This window comes from Corvus kubaryi, unplaced genomic scaffold (genome assembly GCF_017639235.1).
Source record: "Corvus kubaryi isolate FWS band 111438036 unplaced genomic scaffold, C.kubaryi_AGA036_p1.0 37260, whole genome shotgun sequence".
Lineage (NCBI taxonomy): Eukaryota > Metazoa > Chordata > Aves > Passeriformes > Corvidae > Corvus > Corvus kubaryi.
This window is the reverse complement of record NW_024581077.1, coordinates 2,432,231-2,457,187: the sequence shown is the minus strand read 5'-3', so window position 1 is coordinate 2,457,187 and position 24,957 is coordinate 2,432,231. Positions and strand designations below refer to the sequence as shown.

The window sequence follows — 24,957 nt, the reverse complement described above, 5'->3', positions numbered from 1 at the left end:
CCCCCCCCCCATGCGCCGCCCGGTCCCCCCGCCCGGCTGCTCGCGCCACCCCCGGCCCCGGCCGCTCCCCGGCGGCCGCGGATTGGCTGCGGGCCTCACGCGAGCGGCGCGCGCGCGGGGCGGGGGGCGTGGGAAGAGCGGCTGTGCCCGCGAGTAACCCCGGCGCGCGCTGCGCCCCGCGCGACCTCTTCCCCCGGCAGCGGCGGTGACGCGGCGGCCGCGCGCGCCCCGCGCCCCCCCTCCCCCCCGCGCGCGCGCTGCAAAGATGGCGGCACTGAGCAAGTCCATCCCCCACAGCTGCTACGAGATCGGGCACACCTGGCACCCGCAGTGCTCCTCGGCTGTGCTGCACGTCACCCAGAGCGCCCTGGCAGAGTCCCTCCGCATCTACGGCACCCTCTACCTGGTGGGTGTGTGTGCGTATGTGCGTCAGCCCGGCCTAAGGGGGGGCCTGGCCTGAGAGAACAAGGGCAGTGGGGTATCAGAGGCGGGGGGAGCCTGGCGCCGGGTGGATACCAGGGCGCCGGGGGGGAACCTGGCCTGGGGTGGAAGGGGGCCTATAAAGGACATGGTGGGAGCCTGGCCTGAGGCAAGGGGGAAGACTATAGGGGGTGTTTGGGGAGGGCACAAGCGGTGCCGTGGCAACGGGAGTCTGGCCTGGGGTGGTGGGGAAGGACGTAAGGCATATTAAGGAAGGGAGGCTGGTCTGGGGTGGGGAGAGAGGGTTATGGTCGGAGGCAAGGGGCAGGAGACAAGTCAAGGGACAGCCTGATCCTGGAGTGAAGGGGAAGAATAGCAAATAGTATGTTTTGGGGCGGAGTCTGGTGCTGGGGAGGAGAGGGATGATGGTGGGGCCTTTTGGTTTGAGGGCTGGAGGGTTGTCTGGTGGGGAGAACCTGGTGTTTGAGGGGCGAAAGGCATGACAGGGAGAATATGTTGTATCATCTGGCACGAGTAGGGCAGAGGAAGGGCATAGGGGGTGGTGGAATCTGGAGGCATAACACACTGTGAGAGGATTGGTGCTGGTGGGTAGGAGGGCATGGGCACAACCTGAACATCGTACTTTTGTCATCTTCCAGTACCTATGATGCCTGAATAAAAAGCCCCAGTGTTTGCCTGGGAGGCTAACATTGTGTCTTTGCAGCAGCAAGTGTAGTGCATGTGTGTCTTGCTGTTGGTGACACCTTGGTAATCAGTGCTTTAAGATCAAGGAGATGCCATTGCATAATGAAGCAAGACTAAAAAAATGCATTAAGGCTAAAGGAGTCTGAGTATTCAGAGAGTATCCTACAGGTGAGGTGTCTTAGTGTGAGTGTGCAGTCAGACTTGGTTTTATCACCTCAGTAGCAGCTGGCGCATTTCCAGCAAATTAGGGTGTAGATAGGAGAGCTGGGATCTGTTTGCATCATCTCTATAAACATATCCTGAAAGCCGATCTAAGCTGGAATCGCTGCAGGTGAGATCTTCCCTCTGTCCCCACCTCTGTGCTTCTCCTGTAGTGGTACTTGGGGGATTGAGGAGTGAGCTGGCCACCGAGCTGCCCCCAAGCTAACTTGACAGAAAGGAACACAAATCATTGAGTCTGCACCAGTGGTGGTGCAACAAAATTATTGAGCTATGTAATAAAGAGAAGGAAAGGAGTGGGACTGACATAATTCAGTTAAGCTTCCACTGAAGGGTTTATTGAGTGAAAATTGTGACATCCTTTTATATGATAAAATAGTAACTGGTAGCAGTGTGAACCTAAGGAGTTGTCATGTCTGACAATGAACATTTTCACTCTGAACTGCCACAGACAGGAGTGGCAGCTGTTGGTGGGAGCTTACAGTAAGCTGTGTCATGAAACTAATACAGAGAAGAACATTCTCTTTTCTCCTCTTCCTTTACCCAGTACTATTTTCTTTGAATCTGTTTTCTGATCTAGTTTGCTCTGTGGGAGCATTAATACTTGTACAGCAGAGCATGGGCCTGAAGTGAGCCATGAGAGGTGTAGTGGTGATCTGTCAGGTCTGGCTAAAGATAAAGCAGCTTAAACAGTTCTGTAATTAAATCAAAATTCCCCAACAGCCAAACCCAGTCAAGAGATTTCCTGCTCATAGCTCTGTTACGGTTCACTCAGTTGTGCAGTCACGGGTTAGGGGGAAAGCTCCCACTTTTTATTTCTTTGAAAAGAAAAGCAAACCTAAAAATCCAAAATGTTTTTCTGGTCTGTTTTGCATTGTGACCACATAAACAGTTACATCTTGTCATAAATCCGAAGTGGGGTGGGAACCTTCTCAACCAATGTCTTGCTGCATTGTAAAACCTCTGCCTCAGTTTTTACACTGTCTTCTTTGCAGTTTAGTTTAGTTTCTCTTAGGTTTTTGTTGATAGTATTTAACTTGACTTGCCAGAGTAATCTAGAGCTTAGCTGCTCTAAAATCTTGCTGCTGTCTAAAGACAGAGGAAGCACTTGCCAGTCTCTGCTCCCAGACACATAACTGTACTTTTCTTTGTGTGATTCTGGACTTCATCTCTCCATGAGCTAACCTGGAAGAGGTTACTTACCCTGCTTTTAGCTGGGGTAATTTTCAGCTACAGTAATGAATTGAATTATTAAGCAGGATTTGATGAGCACCAGAGCCAGTGTAAGGTAAGGAGGAAAAGGGTGGAGTGTGGACTGCAGAGGAGGAAGCAGAAGGTTTGCACATTAAGCAGCTTGGCAGGGAAAGAACAGTCCTGAATTAAGAGAGTCACCACAAAATTAATTCTTTGCTAGACTTAATGGCTGTGCTTGAAAACCTTTTATTTGTAAATGAAATACAGCAGTTGGACAGCACAAATGTTCAGACCTTTTCTGTATTCTGAGGTTCACATAAGGGGATGAACTTAAGTTATTTTGCCTTTATATTTATGTCAGTGTATATTCAGAATGTTTCTGGTAGTACATAGGCCCTGTCCTTTGTAGGGCTCAGCAACAAAAAATGCACTTCATTTTTCTATGTCAAGCCTGTAAAATGGCTTCTGATTGAACCTCCTGTTGCCACAAGCTAATAACTAAGGAAAGGCGATGAAAGAGTTTCCTTTCACAAAAGCTTGTGAAGAAATGAATGAGAATGAATAGTTGAGAATAAATTGCCAGAGGTTGTTCTCTGAGAGAACATGTTTAGGGACAGTTACAATCCAGAGTCCAAACTCTATAACAGCTTCACCCCACATCTTTTAAATGCTTTGTTTCTCTTGTGTCAGTGGGAGACTGATGGAGCTAAATTAAGTGGTGTTAGTAAGTGAAATATTGGCTGTCATTACATAGCTGTATAGAGTCTTTGCTTTTAAGTAATGCTGTGCTCTTTGTTTAGTTGTTGTTTTTTCCCCTTCTCTTTTTAGTAATTGTGCTGGAGTATTTTTTTTAGTTGGAAAAAATATAGCCTTGAGACACCATACTTGCACCGTCGTTATTTTTGGTTCAGTACAAATGGATTGCTTTAGTGAAAATAGATTTCACATCTAAATTGAATTGTTCCTCCCCATATGAAGTGGCTGATAGGAATGCCTGTTTTTAAGTAAGGCTGCTTGTGTTTTCACAAACCAAACGTCCTGGTGAGCAAATCTTATGAGACCCACTTAAAAAAAAAAAGTGACTTAGCATCTCTACCTGCAGAAGAAACTCTAAACAATCTTCCATAAACATTGTAATTGTACTTTTTGAAAACCATCTGCCTTGATATCTTAAAACTTCAATGAAAAGTCCTTCCTCATAATTTGCTGTATTTTATTCCATGTATACTTTGTTTTTACACTAGTCAAAGCTAAACAAAATGTGACGGTGTCATCTTGTATTTTCAAAGCTGAAGAAGTCAGACTTCTAGAAATTCACAGAGGTGAGGAGAAGAGAATGATTCAACAGGGAAATTGCATGAAGCTGGGAATAAAAAGGCTGGAATACTGGCTTTGAGTTGTCTCAGCTTCCATTTCCCAAGATTCTGTTGATTTCACATGGGAAAAGTGCTATTTATCACATGCATTAGAGCAAAGGCCTCTATTTCCTGGGGATTTGTAAGTTTTAGACATTTGTTTGCTGATTTTGCAACATTTTGCAGTAGATAAATATGCTTAGTCATTTTTATGAAGTCTTTATAGTGTACCAGAGATAATCTGATCAGATAACATTTTCACCTAATTTAAATAAGGTAAAAATTGTTTGTTTGCTACATTGTAGTAACAGATCTAGAGCTCATTCTTCTAACCTTTTGCCAGTGGGATGGCAAGAGTCATTCATGCCATTTACCTTTGTGTTCTCTTAGTCTGATCATCTACTCTCTTCACCTAATTTAAGACAGGTTCCCTCCCTCACTTTCCAACCTAACTTCTGTCCTGCCCCTTTTCCTTTCAAAGACAGGTCTTCCTCTCCCCACCTACATCTTCTGTCCTTTCTCCCCAGCACCAGCTCCTTCCTACTCTGTATCTGCTGCCCTTCCTTCCTGCTGCTAAAGGGCACAGCCAGAACACAGCTTGAGCACTGGCCTGGGCTGACTCTTGGCTTACTCCTGGCTCTGACTCCAGACACCTCTCCCACAAAGATCTGCTGGCAGAGAGGAGAGGAGCAGCAGGCCTAAAGCAGTGTGAGTGCCAGCGGGTCTGTTTCAAGTGTCCTCTGAACTGAGGGATGGTTCAATCATCTCTTTAGAACAGATGTAACCAGAGTCTGCTGCTCCAGTACAGATTTTAATGATCCTCAGCACCTGCTGTATTTTATTGATTATTTTTCTTTCTTAATTTCTTCTCATACTCTTTTCATGCTCATTTCCTTACTTTTGATTCTCATTTTTGTTTCACTTCTAATATTTCTTCATACTTGTGCCATATCTGCTTCTTCCTGTGCCTAGAATAACCTTCCGGTTCTTAGATGCCAATTGCTTCTTCTCTCTCTGTGTCAGAAGGGGTTTTTTTTCTACTTAGGATTCCAGTGCTGTTGTCTTTCTGAGCCCTGTTTGACCCCTCAATATCTGTATTCTGTATCTTAATCTGCATTATTTATTCTGTAACCTCTCTAGGAATAGGACAGCACTGTATATCATACTCTCAGAGACACAAATGCTATCAGCTATTGTAAAAATATAAGCTGTTTTTTACTTCCTGTGCAATATCAGTGGGAGGACATTGGTATGAGTACAGCATGGGCCAGGGAGCTGCAGTGGCAGCTGGCAGGTCACTTCACAGGTAAATCATTGTTTGACACCCCAAGACGCTGGAGGTAACAACAGCAAGAACAACTCTCATTGTGCTAATGAATTATTTTGAAAACTGTTACAGGTAAGACAGAATCACCAGCCAAAAGATCAAGGTGAAGTGTGAGTCTCGCATTACTTTCCTGGCTGTATGCACATTGCTGTAGGATTGGGCCAGAGGTTGTTCCCAGGGATAGATAGTGCACACTGGCTGTACTGCTGCTGCTTCAGGCTCGCTTCACATGCAGCTTCCCTTGGGGAAGCTGTTTGAACTGGTCCTGAGCAAAGCTGGGAAGCCAGCTAAAAGGCACTGAAGTGGATCCTCTCTTACCCGCCAACATAGATAGAGTCGTCATGTACCATCTCTCTGAGGTGTGCAAGAAGGCTGTACTGGCCAGATTGTATTCTAAAATACTCTGGAGTTGCTGGGTATATTAAAATGTGATTTTTTTCCTTGTTTGTGCTGTAAACCATTGTGTGTTTGGAAGTAGGGTGGGGAGACTAGGGAGGATGTTACTCTGGAATATGCTTCTGTATGCCAACTTGGGTCTCTGGGTTAGGCTGTCAGTAATCTCTCCTCTGTCAGATCCAGTACCTAGAATTACTGTGATGGTGGTGTGTGATTGCCTTCTTTTGGATATCTGTTCATCTTAGTACTGTGCAGTGTCCTGTATCTCTTTGCTGTGTTATGAATGACACGAAGGTCACTGTCTTCTTGTCTTTAGATTCTTACGGAGGCTGGCTTAAATATTACTAAAATTAGCCTAAATGTTATTAAAGTAAGAACCTGTGACTTCTTCATTCCACGCTGTGATCATTTTGCTCTGTTCAGGTGGCTTTTGGGCCATGCTATAAAGTTCTTTCATAAATTGAAAATAAACAAAAATCGTCTTTTGCTGAGATGCTGAGAATTTAAGAAGAGTCATATAATGAATTTAGGTGAGCCAAAGAATTTATACTCAAAGATGCAAGGGGTAGTTAGGAGCCTGCATCACGGTAATGTTGGAAATCAGGGAAAGCCTTGGCCTTGACTGACTGAGCAAAGATCTTGGTAAAGACACTACGAATCCTGGGAACTAGCAAAAATCATTAAAGGGACTGTTTATCAAGGAATCAACCTGTTCTCTTAACTTGTTACAGCTTTAGAGTAGAGTGCAAGAATTTCAGGGTAGGAGGGCAATCCTTGAAAGTTATGCTGAGTTAGACATTTTAAGGGGAATGAAATACAGTCTCCTACTCATTTCAATAGAAGGAAAACAAATAGTAAAGATAAGTTGTCATGGAATGAGAGTGATTCCAGGCTTGAAGGTAATTTAAATGTCATTCAAAGAGTATGTGAGTGCTGTTTCTTTCTTCTTTTAATTGGTTGGGTGATACGGAAAATTTGGAAAAATCCAACTCAAAACAAGCCAGCCCACTGATGGTGATCCTCATAGAACATCTCACACGAGACAGGGCAACTGAGAGAGCAGGAGGTGTACACTCTTCCTCAATGGAGTTATGAAATTAAACAATCTGGAAGCCAGGTTTTGTAATCAGTGAAATCAGGAAGGGATGAGCTAATTGAGGAAAAACAAATCTGAGTGTTTCAGAGGACGCATGAGAAAGAAATTGCTTATTTGAACAAGTGTCTTTCAAAACCCAAGTGTTACCTGAGGGCATTTTGAGATTCAGTTACTCCAAAGCAGTTAAAAATAATTTTTATGAAACAAAGGAATAATGTTCTTGTAAAATTTGTAAAAATTTGCAAATGATTATAAAAGAACATAAAAATAATTGAATACAATTGTGAAAGAAATCTGACATCTCTTTGTAGCTCTGCCTGCCATTTGAGTAATCTGAGGTATTTTCTTAACGATTTTAAATACTGGGGATTGCTTTGCTTTTAGATTCATGTGACTTAATTTATAAAATTTTCCTTGGTTTTTAATGACTTGCAGCATATGGATTATATAAACCATGTGCACAGTTGTATTGGTCATCTCTAAATTTGCATTTTAAAGTGCCTGAACCTGTCTGATAGTTGTGGTTATAAATGCTATTGAACTCTGCTTTCCTAAAGATTTGGCTAAGTGTCTGCATATTTCTATAAGGTTTTTTCAAAATTTTTCTTATTTTCTCTTTTTTTTCCTCTTTTTTGAAATAAAAGTTTGTTATGATGTGGTTGATTTCAGCTGGATGTCTTGAAGGAATGAGAGATGGTAGTGCTTGTTTCCATTTTCCATCAGTCAGTGTTGTATGTGTTGTCTAATTCCACTAAATTTTGATGGAGGAGTAGTCCTTAAAGTCATACACTTCGTACAAACTTAAGGTTAAGGAGGGAGGATGGAGGAGGGAGAGACAGAAATGTTCTACACATGACAACAGAGTTGGCAGAAAGCCTGTGGTTTTTTTAGCCTGCTGCCTAACCTGTCAGACTCTACATTGGTCAGCCAATTAGTACATTCATTAAGTGAAACCATCCTTTGGGTGCAGTGCCTCTTGTGGAATCCGTAGTTCAGGGATATAGGTGAGGATTGAGGATACTGGAGGTGAATCTGAGGTTATTGTGGTTGGGTGATGAATACTTGTAGGTGTTACATGACACATCATGAAAATAATCAGGCCTGGCTGGTTCCTCAAATCATGGCAAAGCTTGGGTTTGAGTCTCGTGTTCCTTTTCCCCTGGAACACCAGTAGCCTAGCTCAAATCTTGCAGTACACTATGTAGCTGTTGTTTAGGGATGGTGTTGGAATTACATATATTCTTTCCATGGTTAGGACAGAATAAATAAATTCTGATTTTTTTTCAGTTCAGTGGGGCTTAACATTTGTATATAAAGACTAAGTTAAAAAAAGAAAAAGGTCTTGAGTAATGATATCCCACAAACTGAGGTATCCTGAAACTGGTGGACTGATTTTTTTATAATTACATTTTTTATGTTAAGGAGTCAAAATGCAGTTGTGTGAATTCTATAGTTAATGCTAGAAAATATTTTTTTCTGTCTGTTTCTTTATTAATACTGACCAGGCTTTTTTTTTCAATTCATCTGTTAGGATCTTCATGGAGATTATTATTTTGCCAAGGAAGTACCTGCTGGGAGTCCTGATTCCTCTTTCCATTCTTTCTGCTACTGACATCCACTGCTAAGCCTTGAGCAGTGCATTTATTATAAGAATTTGGTTTTCATCATAAAGTCTTCCCAGCTGATTTGAGTGAAGTATATCCCAGTGGCGGCGAAGAACTCCTGCATTCTGACATCAGATTTCATAATCTCTCTGCACTTTCATAATACTTTTCTGAAATGTATGGAACTGAGAGGGACAGCAGAAGGGTATTCAGAAATATCTGGTATTTTTTCCATGTAATCACACCACTGGTGGTAGAGGAGAGGAACTCTATAGTCTGCTCTTGCCTGCTTTTAGCTCTACACAACATTTAGCTTCATAGATGTCTATAAAGAAGTAAGAAAATTATCAGCTTTTATAAGCTTTTTTTTTTTTGATGGGTGTTCATGAAGCTCTATTGCTGTCACACATACATCTCTTTCAATTTGGGTGAGCAATTTTCTGTGGAATTGTGTGTTACTCTTTCTGGTTCTTTTCTGTTTTTCACTTGGGAGTAGGATAGTACAGAGAAGAGAAAGCAGAAATTTACATTAATATAAAACTTGCTGGAGACATTACAGAAATAAATTTTTTACTTTGATTTGACATTAATTTGTAAGATACCAGTCTTTGCGTGTTGCACTTCTGGCACTTTGGTCTTATGGAGCAAGGCTTCACACTTAGGTATAAGGGCTGTGTTCTTAAAACAAAAAAATTGTTATTTTGTTCCAGTGTTCATGTCCTTCCTACAATATGCTAGAAATAGCTGAGTGGGTAGCAACTAGTTATCCAGCATTTAGACTATATTAAGACTTTCCCTCAACAGAAAGATTATCTGGATTGCATTATTGCCTAATCCATTATGCTTAAAGCAGTCTTGACACTTGATTAAGTAATGTGTACATCTGTTATCAGAGGTCGATTCATACATGGATTTCTTCTTAATCCTTAACTCAAGCTTCATTTTGGAAACAAGATTTTGGCAGAACTTTCCCGTGGTTAGTTTTAGCAGAATCCTCATCCCATCTCTGATTCTAAAACATCTACTTGCTATTCAGTTTCAGCAGAATAGCTCCCTCTCACAACCAAGACTTTGAGAGGTGTTGGCACTATGGATTTGACAGGATGCCTTTCTTTCTTCTTATCAGCACCAGCAATATGAAGCTCAGTCTGTTTGGAACTTCTCTAAGCATTGACCAAAAACTCCTGCCAGTTTTGAGGCTCCTGGGGGATCAGTGCAGATAAAGGTAATAATGCTATTAGAATGAAAAAATAATAGAATCTGTCTCATGGTGCACTCAAAACAGAGTTTCATGGAGTTGTAGGAGTACAAAGGCTGAAGGGACCTTGGGAGGCCCTGAGATTGCTCAAGGAATTTTCTTGTTAAGTTTCAAGGGTCTCCAGTGATGGAGAGTCCACAATCACTTTGGGCAACCTGCTCCAATATTCAGCCACCCTCAAATGAAAATTTTTCTTTGTTAGGTCTAAGCAGAGTTTCTTATACTTGAGCTTGTCTGTTGCCTCTTGTCTTAGCCCTGGGTACGTCTGAGACAGGCCTTGTTTTCTACATCTTCCCATTAGCTAATTGCAGAATTTCTGTAGACAAAAAAAAGTTTGGGGACCTTTTGTGTTTGAGTCATTAAATAAGCTATTCTTTGTAATACATGGGACGTACATTAAACTGACAAAAATAATGTTTATTTTGTAGATTGAGACTCTTTTCTGCCATAGACAGTTGTTTAGATAATATACCAATTCTATAAAATACATCAGGAATGTGTTGTTCTTCCAGGAGATGGTGAACATTTTTTGAGGACTTGCAGTAATTTAACTGTAGTAGAAAACTTTTAAAAATACATCACCACTTCACAGACACTGTGTAAGGCCTTTATTTGGATTACTTCAGTGATATTCTGAACATCATTATGTGATTGTCCAACTGTCTTGAAGACAAAACTCGGTAGATATATTGCATCTTAAAAGTTTTGATATCTGGCAATTATGGCCAAAGGTAACAAGGTAATAAAATTCCTCTTCTTCTTCCCATTTCAGATTGCTTGATGTATTTCCTGGTATAAATATTGTAACGGCCGGAACAAGTTCAAAGGAAACCTTTGTGGTATTGATCATAAAGTTTAAGATGCTTTGTTTTACTACTTAAATGGGCATGTCTCATTTTCCATTTTTCTTTTTATTATTCTTTACGATGTGCAAAAAAGTGCCTAACTGAATTAAAGTTTGTCCCCCATTCTTTTTCTTCCCTTCTCCCTCAGATTGCAGCTATTCTCAGGAAACGAAAACTTGACTATTATTTGTACAAACTGCTACCTGAGGTCTTGCAGTCAACTTCCTTTCTGACAGCAAATGGGACGTTGTATATTGCTTGCTTTTGCATTCTAAGGTTGGTATACTATCCTAAAAATGAAACATAGTAAAGCTACTTTTTGTGCAGCTTTTCAATTTGTATAATCATTTGTTTCTTTTTGTAATAGGCTTGTTTGTAATGTTTTGGAGTAAGAAAAGCTACAGCAATCATCTTGATTTCTGATCTTACCATTTGAATATGAAACTTTGCTTTTTACAGTTATTTTATTCTCATTTTTGTAATCTTTTAAATGAGTAAACAAGTCAAGGTATCAACTTTGCTTCTTTTTCTCTGTTTTACTGATTCAAAATACGTTGTTGCAGGAAATTCAGATAGATTCTAGGGGGGAATTAAAAAGGCCTACTCTTTCCTTCCTAGAAATAATTGATGTAATTTGATATTGGTTTCTATTTTCCTGATGCAGAGGCTGTGATAACTTTTAATTATCCTGAACTTTATCCAGCCATCCAAGTTTGTACTTTCTTTATGGTCATAAATGAAGGAAATCCCAGCACAGCTTCTGGGATTCTGTAAGATACAGACTTCCTCTGAAAAATGAGCATAAAGGGCACTTCTGTATTCTGTTTCCAGCATATATTTCCAGTAACTATCAGGATAGTTAAAAATTAAAAGTTGCTGTTTATTAATATGATTATGCATTTATTGTAAGAGATGTTACACATAGACAAGTAAAGCCTACAGTAGCTATGAGTGTTTGAAAGTTAACTGACAGCACACTCGACAGCCCCTCTAAAAGATAAACCCATTATGCCCTACTTCTAAATCTATTTAGAAGCCTCTAAACTTTCCTTCAGAGCTGAAGGAGAAGGCAGAAAAGAAGAGGAACTGGCTGAGGAGCCATGGAATGCTTTTCAAGTAAATAATTTTCAAAGTTCAAAGTGAATCTATAAGTAATGAGCTCTAAAGAATATGATGTTTTCTAGCAATCTAGGTTGTATTAATATCGATTTCTTTATTCCTCTGAACTATAGATGCCCTTCCTTATTCTGCCATGTATTTGCCTGTAAATCTGCAGTTCTTTACCCCGGTGCTGTAGTTAAATGTTATTCTCTAAAGCTGGTATGGTTTTAAGTTTTATGGTTTTCAGCAGTTCCCGTTACAGAGGATATTAGCCATCTAGCAGATCTGTGCCTGTACTAGTTACTGAAGCAGGTAAGGGATGAGTGTCTTGCTCTGAAGCCAGTTGGTATGGCATCACTTTCACCTACGTGGAGCATAGCTGTCTAAAGCTGTTCTGATCTCTGGAACAGCATGGCCAGATGCAGACTGGGTAATGGAAATGCTGCCTAGTCCAGGTGCCCTCCGAGTCTCCTTGAAGCATTGTTTGGGTTTACCTAGGTGAGAACCATGCAGAGGATGATTCCAATGATTAAACGTGACAAGGCATACATGTAGGTGCTTAAGCCGTGCTGCACAGTTACCAGCCAGCATCTTGGGAGGTGTACATGCTTCTTCTCTTACAAAGAGATGCCCATGAGGAATAAACAGCTGCAGCAGAATCCTTGCTGGCAGAGTCTCTGCACACTGCCCACCACCTGCAGTTGCAGGACTTGCAACTTAAAAGTTGTTGGCTAGAGTGCTGATTGAAACTGGTGAACTGAAATCACTAACAGAGGCAGAACAAGCTTTTAAGGCAGCCATGGGAATGGTGCCTGTTGAAGTACATGAATGTCCAATTATAATGAGAATTTTGCAGCTTTTGTGTACAAAATGAAATTCAGAGCCTTAGCAGTTAAATGACTAGGATATATAAGAGCTATTAAATGACGTTTCAGAAAACAATGGATAACATGATTATCAGAGAAGAAATGTATACTTTGAAGAATGAGTACATACCTGGTGATGATGCACTTGGTGCTTTTACATGAATTCCCAAGTGCCTTTGACTAGAGTGCCTGCCAGGATTCTTCAAGAAGAAAGGTCCTCTGTATTCCAGGAATTAGTAAATGATTAGTAAGCAGTTAATATATATGAAACAAAACAAGGCATAAATAATTTGTTTTCATAGTAGAAAGAGATGACCACTGAAGTTCCTGCTATGTCCTTTGTTTTGGATATACCTAAGGAATCTGGAAAAGGAGCTCAAGACTAGTATGAGAGATTGTATAAGATTATTTAGGGTCCAGAAATCTAAAACTGACTCCCATCCATTTCAGAAAGATCTGTTGATTAAAATCACTTGGGAAATTTGATAGAAAAAAGTGCAGAGTAATGCATTGGGAAGGAAAGAAAGCAGCTCTGTCCTTACTGAGGGATGGGCTTTAAACCAGCTGTGATTAATCAGGAAGGTGTTTGAAGATCATCATGGGTAGGTTATTTGAACAAGTCACTTCAGCACTTGAATATGGTTGAGGACCCGAATGAGTGTTGTTTGGAGAAAAAATGAGAACACACCGGGAAGCTGAATGAATACGTGACACCTTTACATGAGTACTGTATGCCTTTTTAAGCGTTTCTCTTAAGATCATAGTGTTGAAAAGTCATTCAGTTGAAATGTACTTAATATCTTACATTTAATATACTTGTCTTGCAGCTTGAGACAAGCTTGTTTCTCTCACCTGCTCTTGGGTGGTTGATGGAGGATGCAAATGTGAGACTTAATTTCTTTATTTTTGACCAATTTGTGTCTTTTTTTAATAGTTTTTTTTTTTAATGTTTTGATTGAAGTTGTATTATTTGAATTTATTGCTGTGTGATACAGTGTACTTCCTTCAGTAGCCCGAGAGTAATGGTATGTGATTATCCCCACCAGAATGTGATTTGGTGTTGTACATTTTGAACCATCAAGGAAGTACCAGTATCTCTGTTTCTGCATAACTGGCCCGGGTATTTCTGGACTTGATTTGCAGCCATGGAAAGAGATTGTCTGAGACTGTGAAGACCTAGATGCTCTCTGTCTGGTTCTAGATAGTGATGAGAGATTGGATGAGAGACTTGTGCAGTAGGATATATGCTGCAGTTTTTGTATCTGTTTTTGATTGAAAGGTATATTATAGCAGCAGCAGTAACTCAGAAGCAGAATTGCCCTGCAAGCCCCATGCAGTTGATTGCTCTTACCCTCTTGGAGTTTTAGACCTAAGCAATGGATTGAAGGGTTTATAGCTGGACATAATAACTCATATATGGTAGTTTCTTCCTTTCAGCTAGGAAAAGCTACCAAATTTGAAACTGATGCAGATATTCTCAAGGATGTAAAACTTTAGGCAAGAATGTGGAATTAAAGTAATTTCAGGCATTGTTTAAAACTTTCATCATTTCACAGGTGGGTAAAATTTAAAAACTACCTAAATCTGGTGTCAGCAATGACTTAGGCAGTGGATAGATCTTCTTGTTTTAGAAGGATTGCCGAGATAACTTGACTGACTTTTTTTTAGCTCCTATTTTTTTGGTGTGGTGAATTAGGGTCTGTGTACAAGCTGCTCTGTTGGCAGAGCAGTGAGGGTGATGATCTCTGTCACGGATGTGTGACAGTCCAGCTGGGGGTTGTAATCTCTTCTGCTGGTGACATCCAAAAGACTTCATCTGTCTGGGCTTCAGATGGAAGTGCTGGGTTCCTGTGTTGACACGCATTGCATCTGTTAATGAAAGGTGTGATTTTTAGGTTTATGGTTTAATTACTTGTAAAACCTCACAAAGACATGGTTCTCTTAGTCTAGCAACTAGAGTAATTAAGTTTATCCATGTACAGCTTGTACATTGAGGAATTAGATGCATGACCTGAAAGAACTCCTAGTTCTTATTCCAATTTCTATCCACAGAACATGTGAAAATAACCATGCAAATAATAACAAAATCTAATTTTCATTTACTTTAGGAGAAGTTTAAATGTTTCAGTTAGTGACTGTACATTTTTATTTCCACTAGACTTTATTATGTAAAATGTGTTACTGTTGTTTCTGAAATCTTGTCAAACCAAACATGCAAGCATTTGTAAAAGGATTCTGAACCATGCCAAAAGAGCAAATTACTGTTTCTTTCCCACAGAAAAGGCATTTGTTCTGTTACTTAACAGGTGTGTCTGGTAAGATGTGTTCATACTTATTAAGATGCTTAAAATGACTTCTCTGAAACTTCATACAGTAATTACTTTCCGAGAGAGTCGTAATAATGAACTTTAGCTCCTGCAGCATTTGGCATTGTCATCCTGAGAAATTATCCTTTTGCAGCCGTGGGAATGAGCAGTGTGTGTAATTGCCATTACATCACTTGCTGCTGATACACTGGCTCTCTTTTCACTTACGAACATAAGCTGGCATTGCTTGCTGGTAATGTTATTTTTGCAGGAGTATGAAATGAGGCTGCTTATGCCTTTGACGGCAAGAATGAAAGTGAGCTAATCAGATGGTGTTGATTAATTATTTTTGTTCTCTCTTCTGTGTTGTCAGCATGAAATTTTATCTAAGAAAATGTCCTCTTCTACCCTGTATGTGTTTGCCATTTTGTTTATTTTGTTTGCTGTGTTTTTAGAAGGATAGACTCCATTGTAACGTTTTGTTTTCCCACCGATAGTGCTTGTCAGCTGAGCAGCATTGGTATAATTGAAGTATGTTTATTATCATGCTACCAAATGTCACGACTCTCTGACTCTTGTTTGACTTTGTGATCAGCCTGTGTAAGTTTGAAGGTGCAGGTCTCCTGAGCAGACCAAACATGGTGGGTGACACTGTGTCTGACATGCAGTTTGATTTTCTTCCTTTAATAGTGACCAATTTATAGAAAGATTTTCTTAGATATTGTCAGTTGTGTAACTCTTTTTCTTCAACTCTTTTTGTTGAAAGAATTTTGATAGTTGAAATTGTGTGGACTCTAAAAGAAATCCAGATCTAGCTGCAAAAAATGAGAGCTTTCCCGGCTTAATAGGACTGGGAATTCACTGTTGCTTCCACTTGTAATGTACAGACTGATTCCTTGGCTTACTGTAAATGTGTATTTTCCTGTTTTTAGCATCAGTGGGTTGTCTGGAGCGTGGCATATATTATAATGATTTGATTTGATTTCTGTCTTACCTGATTGCATTCCACAAGGCAGATCTTCCTGAAGATGTATTTGGACAAGTAGCAAAGAGATGAGTGGCTATAAGATCTTTTAGAAGATTTTTCTGTAATTAGTATCAGCATCTTTTCAAAAGTATATCTTGAAAACTCTGCTTTCCTGGAAGAAAAGTAGCCATTTAAATGAAATGAATACATTATTGAAGTGTTTCAGGTGTTTAATGTTTGTGAAGCACTTTGGGAACTCTTCTTGAGAATTATCCAACTGTAAAAATATAATGATTACTGTTTATTAGTAAGTACAGATTAATGTGAGAAGGCAAAATTAATAAATCATTTGTAATTTTATAAAACAGATAAAATACGGTGTGGTTCATTAATGTTCTGTTTGCATGTAATGCGTGTACAAATTACTTTTTCAGGAAGATACTTGGAAAATTCTACTTCTGGTCCCCTGGCTTTGGTGCAGCTTTACCTGCTTCTTACATGGCTATTCTCATCGAAAGGAAAAGCAGGTAGGGTTTGTGTTTATGGATTTTCAGCTTAATATAGTAATGTTTCTTGTTTTGGTCATTTGATGATTGACATTTGACAATTCAGTGGTTTTATTTCAGAGTGCAAGAAATAATAGTTCATTTGAAATAGTGTCTTTTGCAACCTTGAGTTTAAATCTAGAAAGCTACAGTGAAAAAACACTTTACAAACATTGAGTTTCATGTTTGTGGTTTGTCTTGTTTAATGGACAGTTGGTTTGCTCAGGATTGCCTGATAAAGCTGGGTGGCTTAGGGCTTCCTAATGAAACTATGGTTTTATTCTTGTTTGCTTTTTAAAATATTATTTGAGCAATGTTTGCAATTAGTCATAGAGAGGGAGAGTGCTGATGACTTGAGTTAACAACATGACATTAGTTAAGATAGAGGAGTCATAGGATGTTGTGGAGAAAACTGTGGATGAGCTGAAATAATTCAAATTGGATGAAATATAATGGTACAGAAGGCAAAGCCTTTCACTTAAGGAGAGGTGCTGAAGTTCAGCTGTAAGTTCATTATGAAAGCATGAAGCGAGGGAAAGAAATCTCTGAGTAATCCAGGGATAGCCCAAGGCTGCCATTTGTAATGTGGCCACAGGAAGATGGCAGGTGAAATCCTGGCTCGTAAGGTTTTATTGTTTGAAATTCAACTTACATTGGTATCTTGTATAAACAGTGGCAGTTATAATACTTCCTTAATTTACTATGGAGTGAGATGCTTTAGTCATCTAGTTAGTAGGTTTAATTTAAAGAAGAGAAAGTGACAGAAGGGTAAGGTAAGGGGTTACTCTTTTTAAAAAGATGATGAAGGAGGTATTAGAGGTGGTGTGAATGCACTTTTGATTACTGTGAATATCTGAAACTTCCTTAAGCCATCATTTAAAAGTAATGGCAAATATATATTGTTATGTTGTTGACTCACTGTCAGGTCCCATTCCTGAACTTCAGCTGTGGAGTAAGCAAATCCCATGCCAAGTTTTATGTATGTCAAAGTTCTGTCCTTTTAAAAGAATGCATTTTTGAAGATTTAGGATGTGTAAGAGCTTCTGGAAATGTGGGAGCACTTCTAAATCACTTTCTTTAATGTAACTATAGAAAATAATTGTAATCAAGTTACCAAATAAGTTAATTATCTTTTTAATGTCGTCTCCAGCTGACTGATTTTCATCTTACTGTAATTACTTTATAAGAAGTTGGATACATTTTAGTAGAACTTTGTCTAGTTACTTAGGCACCAGCACTGCTGTTGGCATCAGAGTTTCATTTTGGGGTGAGAGCAAATGCATTTTCTCCCTTTGATCGGTGATAACACCAGCTTAACTTTTCCTACAGACTTGTTACAATGTGAGGCTTTTCTGTGCCAGACTCCCAATATTTCTAGATAACATTAAAGAGGAAGAAGTCAGGCTGGTTGTCAATCTGTGAACTTCTTGTAGCTTTCAGAGTATTTGTGAGTGGAGAGTTGAAAGTGTTTATGAGTCCAAAGCCTTACAATGTTTTTTTTATAACAGCAAAACAACTATGAGAAAGTTGCAAAGCTACACTTGTTAAGAGTAACAAAAAGAGTAGGCAAACAAATTTTATATTAAATGGGTTTTTCTAGACTTCTTAGTGGCAATGTGTGAAAGCTCTGACATGTTAACAGGATTCTGTTTAGCATCTGAAATTTGAAAGAAATGGAACTTGAAATAGAGGTATGTGGACATGACAAAAGTAGATTGGTGCAGCATGTATGCAGTGAATAATGCTGGAATACTTATTTCCTGGAGGGTTATTCCCCTTTCTGTCAGAATACCTGATGTGTGACCTAAGATATTTTGCCTAAAAGTTCACATTATGTTGGATCAGTTAAAGGAAAGAAGGAAGTGTTGGTATTGGAGTACAATGTGTATGGAAATGGGGGGTCATTGTTCTTAATGAAAAAAATTGTTAAAGGATGTCAGAAGGTATTTGAAGGTTAAGGGTTTTTTTTAAATACAAAGTTGTGTGGTATGTTCTCAGATGGCAACTATGTATAATGTGCAAAATGCTGCTACTGACAGTGAAATACGACTTTCTGATTTCACATCTGTTTGCCTGTTAGTTTCTGTTACAGGCAAAATCAAATTTTAATAGACTCATAGTCCCTTAGGAAACTGACGTTTCACATGGAGACACAGGGGCATTTTCAGTTATCTGCTGAGCAGCTTAGAACAAATTGTAGTGAAAAATCAGTGAGGTGGGAAAAAGTCCTGATTTGAGTTCATAAACATATCTTTAGCCCTTCAAATTGCTACTAGCAGCTGGCAGCAACATTGAACTTAATCACTTAATCTCTTCCCAAGTGGATACCCTATTTTAAGTACCTCACTGGCATTTGCTTGCACAGCATCCCTGTCAGTCCTGAACTTGGGAACAGCAGGCTTATAAATCAGATTTTCTTCCAAGTGTTGCTGTTCACGTGTGCCAGCTTTGTACTGTGTAGTTCTTATGGAAGAATGGGAAAAAGAGATGGATAGCTTGGCTAGGTGCATTATAATCCTGAGGAGGAACATGTTTTCTAATGTGTTACAGAATTAGTTTGATTGTAGTTTCTTTCTGTGTAATATATAATTACAGATTTGCACAGCACTGGCAATGAGGAGGGGAGATGACATTGCATAGAAACTTCAAACAGACTCATGAAATGATCTGCACTATATTATGCTCTTACAGGTCTATAAAGATATTAATGGCGCATTAATATATCCATGTGTGTTCTATTTGGTGACTATAAAATATGGTTGTCCTGTCTGTGAAAACTAGTTAATCAGGATTTGTGGAAAGGGCCAAGGAATAAAAACACTTCTTAACTTTTTTGTATATGTATCCATAAATGTTCTGATTGCAAACATGTATTCTATGCCTTTTGTTCCTTACTCCAGTGGGAGGAACTCAGAATTTTTCCCTTTTTCTGGTGCTCTCAAGCTTTGTGGATTGCCTCTTAGAATTAGGAAGAAGCATCTTTACTGGCTCTAATTTGTTTTAATTGCCAACATTTTAGTCATACTGTATGTATATATTGTCATAATAGCTATGGCTATATGACAATAAGTAAGCAAGCTTCTAGTAGGTACCCTTGCACGATTATACTTAAAAGAATATGAAGTTCTTTGCAGTTTCACCTGTTTTACATCTTCTATTAAAGGAAAATGTGCAATTGTTTTGTCACTGAATTCAGTTTTGTAGTGCTAGACATTAAAAGCTGTGCTAATGTCTCCTTAAAAATAGAGAGATGACTCAGTTCCATTAATTTCATTGAACTTCCTTAGGAAACCATTGCATTCTTTTTATTAACCTTTGTATGGAGTTGTTTAACCATACAATCCTTGTTGGCTCCTACAGGTGTTGCTTCCAACTGGTGATAAGAAGCAATTTTATTTATAATTTTGAAAAAAGAATATTTTGCTTATGTCTTTTGGCTTGTGTTTGTAATTCCAAGTTACAGTCTCCTGTCGTTTCTTTCAACATCTGTTAAATGTTATCACCAAGAATTGAACATATAGTAAGGAGGAGATACGCAGCTTGGGCTGAAAGACATGGCACTGCCTTGTTCTAGAAGTACTGAGACTGTTAGAAACAAGGAAGTAACTGAATATACTTGTTAAAATTATTCTGAATCAAGCTGTTGAAATGTGATCTGAGACTTGGCTGAAGCCAGCCTGTTACTGGAAATGTGATTAGATCAGCTGTACCTTGCTGACTTCTAAGACAAAGAAGTCTCATAGCTTGGTGGAGAGCCTGTATTTAAGACCTCTGTGATTACTTTCTAGGAAAAAATTGTTTTCTCTCAAGTGTTTTGTAACTGTGCTGGTGTTTCAAAACCACTTAAGTTGTGTTTTGCTAGTAGCTGAATGGCAAACTTAATTTTATTGGACTCTTGCTCAAGAAACCATGTATTAATGAATTTCAAGAACTATAAAGCTTTAAGAGGGGACACAATTCCAGTTTTAATGAAATTAATTGTCTTGCTGCCTGGCTGTTTTTTTTTTTTTTTTACCCCTGCCTTTTGTAGCTAATTAAGCCAGAGAAGTTTTAACTACAGCCACCTAAAATTTCTGTGTCAGCTGTGAAGGGACACTTTTGGGGCTGCCCCTTAGGCTGCATTAATGTTTACATACTGGCTGTTAACATTATAGCGGCGCCTGTCTCGTCACTACAGTTACGATTCTGTCACTGATGGTATTATAAAACTTGAGATTTAGGGCTTTTATAATTTGGTTGTAAAATCTTGCTCTGGGCAACTATTTGTAATATGTTTCTAGTTGAAAACTTTGGGTGTTTTTCATAAAAAATATTCAATGTACTGGACTCTTAGAAAAATATTTAAAGCACATGCATTTAAAAAGTGAAACAGTGCAACAGTGGATGTTACAGAGGACATCAATATATATGCACATATATTTTATGTTCTTGGAAACAAAAGTATTACTATGCATTGCTTGGAAAAGTGACAGAAACATTTGTGTAAAAACAATGTGGAATTTTTAGACTGTATGTTTGTTCTGATTAAACATTCAGGGCTGTTAGGGTTATTTGCTTGCCATAAATACCATTAGTCTAAACACGTTATAAAGGAGGAATATGGCAGCACAATAGTGGTAAAAAGTATACACTGTAAAGAAATGCATCAATTTTGTAAGTTTGTTCATTCAAATACAAATTTGTTGGTATATATTTCTTTATAGTAGTGTGGTATATTTAGACTCGAGGTGACAATTTCCTTTCTCAAAAATGTCTTATGGTTATTCAGTTTGACATTATATTTTAGGGAAACAGATAAATTGCCAGTATGGTGGGGTGAGTAATCAAAACAAGTGAACAAACTCTTTTAACACAGCAAGTATTTTTGCAAGCTTTAGTTGTACTTGCTACAGTTAAGAAATTGAGAAAGCAAGCTATACTGTGGGATGATTTTTTGTGTATTCTTTGCATTGTAGTAAAAAACTCTCAAATTTGGATCACTGACATGAGTATTTTGTGGTGTAATCTGGTACGGAGAGCTAGCTGGGGAACAAATTATTTTGGAATTGTACTCCTCTAGACTGATTATTGCTGTGAAATACAGAGCCAGGCTGTAGAAGTTACTGGGAAAGCTTTTTGTTTCTAAATCAAAATATGTTAAATTCCATTGTACTTCAGCAACTGCCTTGGTGAGAGCCAGTGTTTGAGGATTTATGTTTTTATAGTAACAGTGCATAAACATTTGAACATGTTTTGCTGCATGCTTTGAGGGCTGCTACTGTGCTGTAGTTACAGAACCATCTCATAAAATGTTTTGGGTTGGAAGGGACCTAAAAGCTCATCTAGTTCCAACACCCCTGCCATGGGCAGGGACACCTTCCACAAAAACAGATTGCTTTAGCAGTTATCAGAAGAAGGGAAAACTGATCATTCAAGGTTGGGAGTGCAGAAGTCAATCTAGAAGATGCTGTGATGGTGGCAACATTGTGAATGGCAGGTAGCTCAGGACAGGCAGCTCTTGGGAGTGTTTTTCATGGAAAAAACTGCGATAAGCTGGTATTTTATGCTAGAAGGATTGATGCTCTCCCTAAGGTATATCCCTGGCAGTCATAACTTTGTTGATATATTCAGAGAGTTTTCTGTTTGTCTTGCTAGTACTGCATCATGTGTTAATCCTAGAAACAGTTTCTGGAGTTTTTTTAAACTGTTCAGTTAATTCAATATTAATAAAGTCAGTTTTTAAGAACTGTCTTCTCTAAGCACAAGAGCAGGTCATTCCAGTGTGTTCTAAGTCAAGCAAGTAGGCCAGAAGACCAGTTTGGCTGAACAGCAAACTCCTTGTGGAGCTCAAGAGGAAAAAGAAACTGTGTGATCTCTGGAAGTGAGGTCAGGCATCACAGGAAGAGTACAGAGCTGTGGTTTGCATATGCAGAAGATTTGAATGGCCAAAAACTCAATTATTGAAACTGGTCAGTGCTGTATCTGACAACAGGGGAGGGCTTTTTAAAGTAGATTAATAGCAAGGGGAAGTCTAAAGAAAACACATTGATACTTGTTGAAGGTGGTCACCTGACTAATACAGATGTAGAAAGAGCAGAGGCTGTTTTTGCTTCCATCTTTAATAGCACTGATAGGCCTTGGACTGCTCAATTCTTTGATTTGGAGGACCACATGGTCAGTACAATCCATTTGCAGACACTGAAATTGTAAGGAACCAGCTGTATCAGCTGGATGTTCATGGGGCCTGGTGGGATTCACACCGGAGTTCTGAAGGAGCTGTTGGGTGTTGCTGCAGACCTGTTGGTCTAACCTCAGTTCCTGGAAACATTCTAAAGATTACTTCGGGTAATATTGAAAGGCATTTAAAGAAACAACATGATCACCAGGCACAGTTACCATGGGTTCACAAAGAGAAAGTCCTGTTTAACTTATTTGATGTCCTTCTGTGACCAGGTCATCCATGTAGTGGATGAAGGGAAGACTGTCATTCAAATCATAGCCATATTGTGAAGCTGTCCTGTGTGACGGAGAAGGATGTCCTCTGTGGGTTATAGAAAGATGCTGTGTGACTGGCACTTGGTTTATTATGGGAGAAAGATCTTCTCTCTCATATGGTGTTCTTAATTACTCCTCTAGTAAGTCTATCTTTCATTCCTGCCCTTTACTCCTTGTAATTCTGTGTATGCACATAAGATGCAGGTATAATCCTTACACTTCTGGATAAAGGAAGTGGTTTCAGTCAACACTTGGGCTTTCCTAACTGTCTGAAATGTGTGTTTCTATTTCATACCAGTCATTTCTTTCCAATCAGTTGTGTGATTCACCATTCTGTGTCTGAGTTACAGTCTAGAAAACTGTCTTAAACTAGATTTCATCCGCTAGAGATGGCAAAAGTTTGGCAAGGACAATTTTGTACTTGTGTACAGAGTAAGAAGGTTTATGGGGAATCAGTGACTACAGTTACACACATCTGTAGTCAGTCAGTCCAGGTTATAAACTAATCAGGATTCTGAAAAACTCTACTGTGTCTGCATAAGTATTCAGCAACCAAGTTGAAGATTCAGGCTGCAGCATTTGAGTGCTGGAAAAATTTGGTTAAGCTTTCTCGTGTGGCAATTGAAGTCTTGCACAAGATGAAGAGCAGGAGAGGAGCTACAGCTTTATAGTTGACAGTCCCTTTTCTGGGATAACACAGGCAGACAAAATAAGAATATTGGGAGATCCTGTGTGAAATATATGCCTGTGATTCTGGAGATGCTGCAGAATGAGTTGCAGCATCTGGTTGAGTCTATAGAGACTTGGTTTATTTTCTCTCTGTGTTGTTAGAGTCAGGGCTGAGATGGATCTTGCACAACTATTTGGTTGCAATTGCTCAGTGGTCTCCAGATTTCTGAGTTTCAGAGGGCTTTACCAGCTTAGGCACAGCACCAGCCATGTGGCTGCTTCATGAATGTAAAGGCATCTCGGGCAGCACCCATTAAACTCTGGCCTTACTCTATCAGTGCACGTGGGGCCAGCCTGGGTGAGCAAAGGGCAGTGCTAAGGTCAAGCAGCAAGCTCTGATAGATCCCAGGTGACTGTGCAGATACCTTCCTCTCTTCCTGCATGGCTCCATGAATAATTGAGACTTGATTATAGTTAAAGTTTTATTTTTAAAAATTATTTCAAGGACCACTTTTGGCAAATCTGTTTCTGAAACGTTCACTTTGTAGGCTGAAAACAAGTAAAAATGATTTAGTCATCTGCATAGTAGTATAATTTTGTATTCTGTTTTTCATCATTAAGCATAAAAAACCCACTAAAACCCCTTGTAAAACTTACAGTCCTGTTGAAATGCTGACAGATAAAATGTTAAAATTCAGACTGCTGCTGACCACTGGACTATTCTGCAAGTCTGACTTGGATTCAAGTGGCACAAACGCTGGATTAATTATTCTGTCCTGTCTGCTCAGCACTAGCATCCAGGACACAGTCATTTGGACTTCCTTGGCTTAAGCAAACACTTAATACATCTTCTGTGTCTGAATGCTTGTGTGTAACATGCAGCTCCCAGAGGGGGAATAATAAATACTCTGCTAGTATAGAATAAACTTCAGATGCTGCTTAGATGAGCTGGCTTGTGTGCTGACATTTACCTGGCAAGATAACATCCATGCCTAGCATGCCTCTGGTGCAATGGCTGGAAGTCTTGGAACTTTTCAGTGCTGTGTTCCTCAGGTCTGCTTGGAGGATATTGTTTTTAGACACTACAGATGAGAGCAGCTGAAGTATTTGTTTCCATGCGAGCCGCACTTAGAAGCCCTCTGTAAATGAAGTGGCTCTTTCCTGGAGCCTCATTGTTCCCAAGGAACTAAGGTCGTTGCTAGCTCCTGCAGCAGGAAAAGTGTGAAGGTAGAGACTTAGAATGGTAATGATTTGCTATATTTAATCACGCACAGGTTTTTCTGTGGCAAAGATTACAGCAGTATACTTAGGTCATACATCTTACTTCCCCTTCCTGCCCTCTCCCCTCCACGTCCTGGGACAGAAAATGGCATGTTTTTATTTCCTCTGGTAAGGAAATAAAACACTGTGTGTCATAGTGTTTCTTGTAATCTGATGGCCTCCACTCCAGATTGAATCTTTTTTGATAAAGTAACTGTATGCTGTTAAAACCTTGTCCTAAAGACAGTCTGTCTAAGAAGCAGAAACAGTGTCCATAGCTTTAAGGCAAGAAACAGGTCTCATGAATTTGGGCCAGTACTTGTCATCACAATCCAGACTGCTCCAGCTTT

General features: G+C 39.4%; 1 protein-coding gene across 1 annotated transcript in view; it reads left to right on the top strand.

The window, feature by feature from the left end:
• The first annotated feature begins 205 nt into the window (after positions 1 to 205).
• The window catches only part of TMEM135 (transmembrane protein 135), a 160,796-nt gene continuing 136,044 nt past the window's right edge, over positions 206 to 24,957 (top strand). The window contains exons 1-3 of the mRNA XM_042024037.1: positions 206 to 406; positions 10,568 to 10,695; positions 16,094 to 16,186. Coding sequence (XP_041879971.1) covers positions 266 to 406; positions 10,568 to 10,695; positions 16,094 to 16,186 — 362 coding nt within the window. The 5' untranslated portion in view covers positions 206 to 265. The remainder of the gene's footprint in view (positions 407 to 10,567; positions 10,696 to 16,093; positions 16,187 to 24,957) is intronic.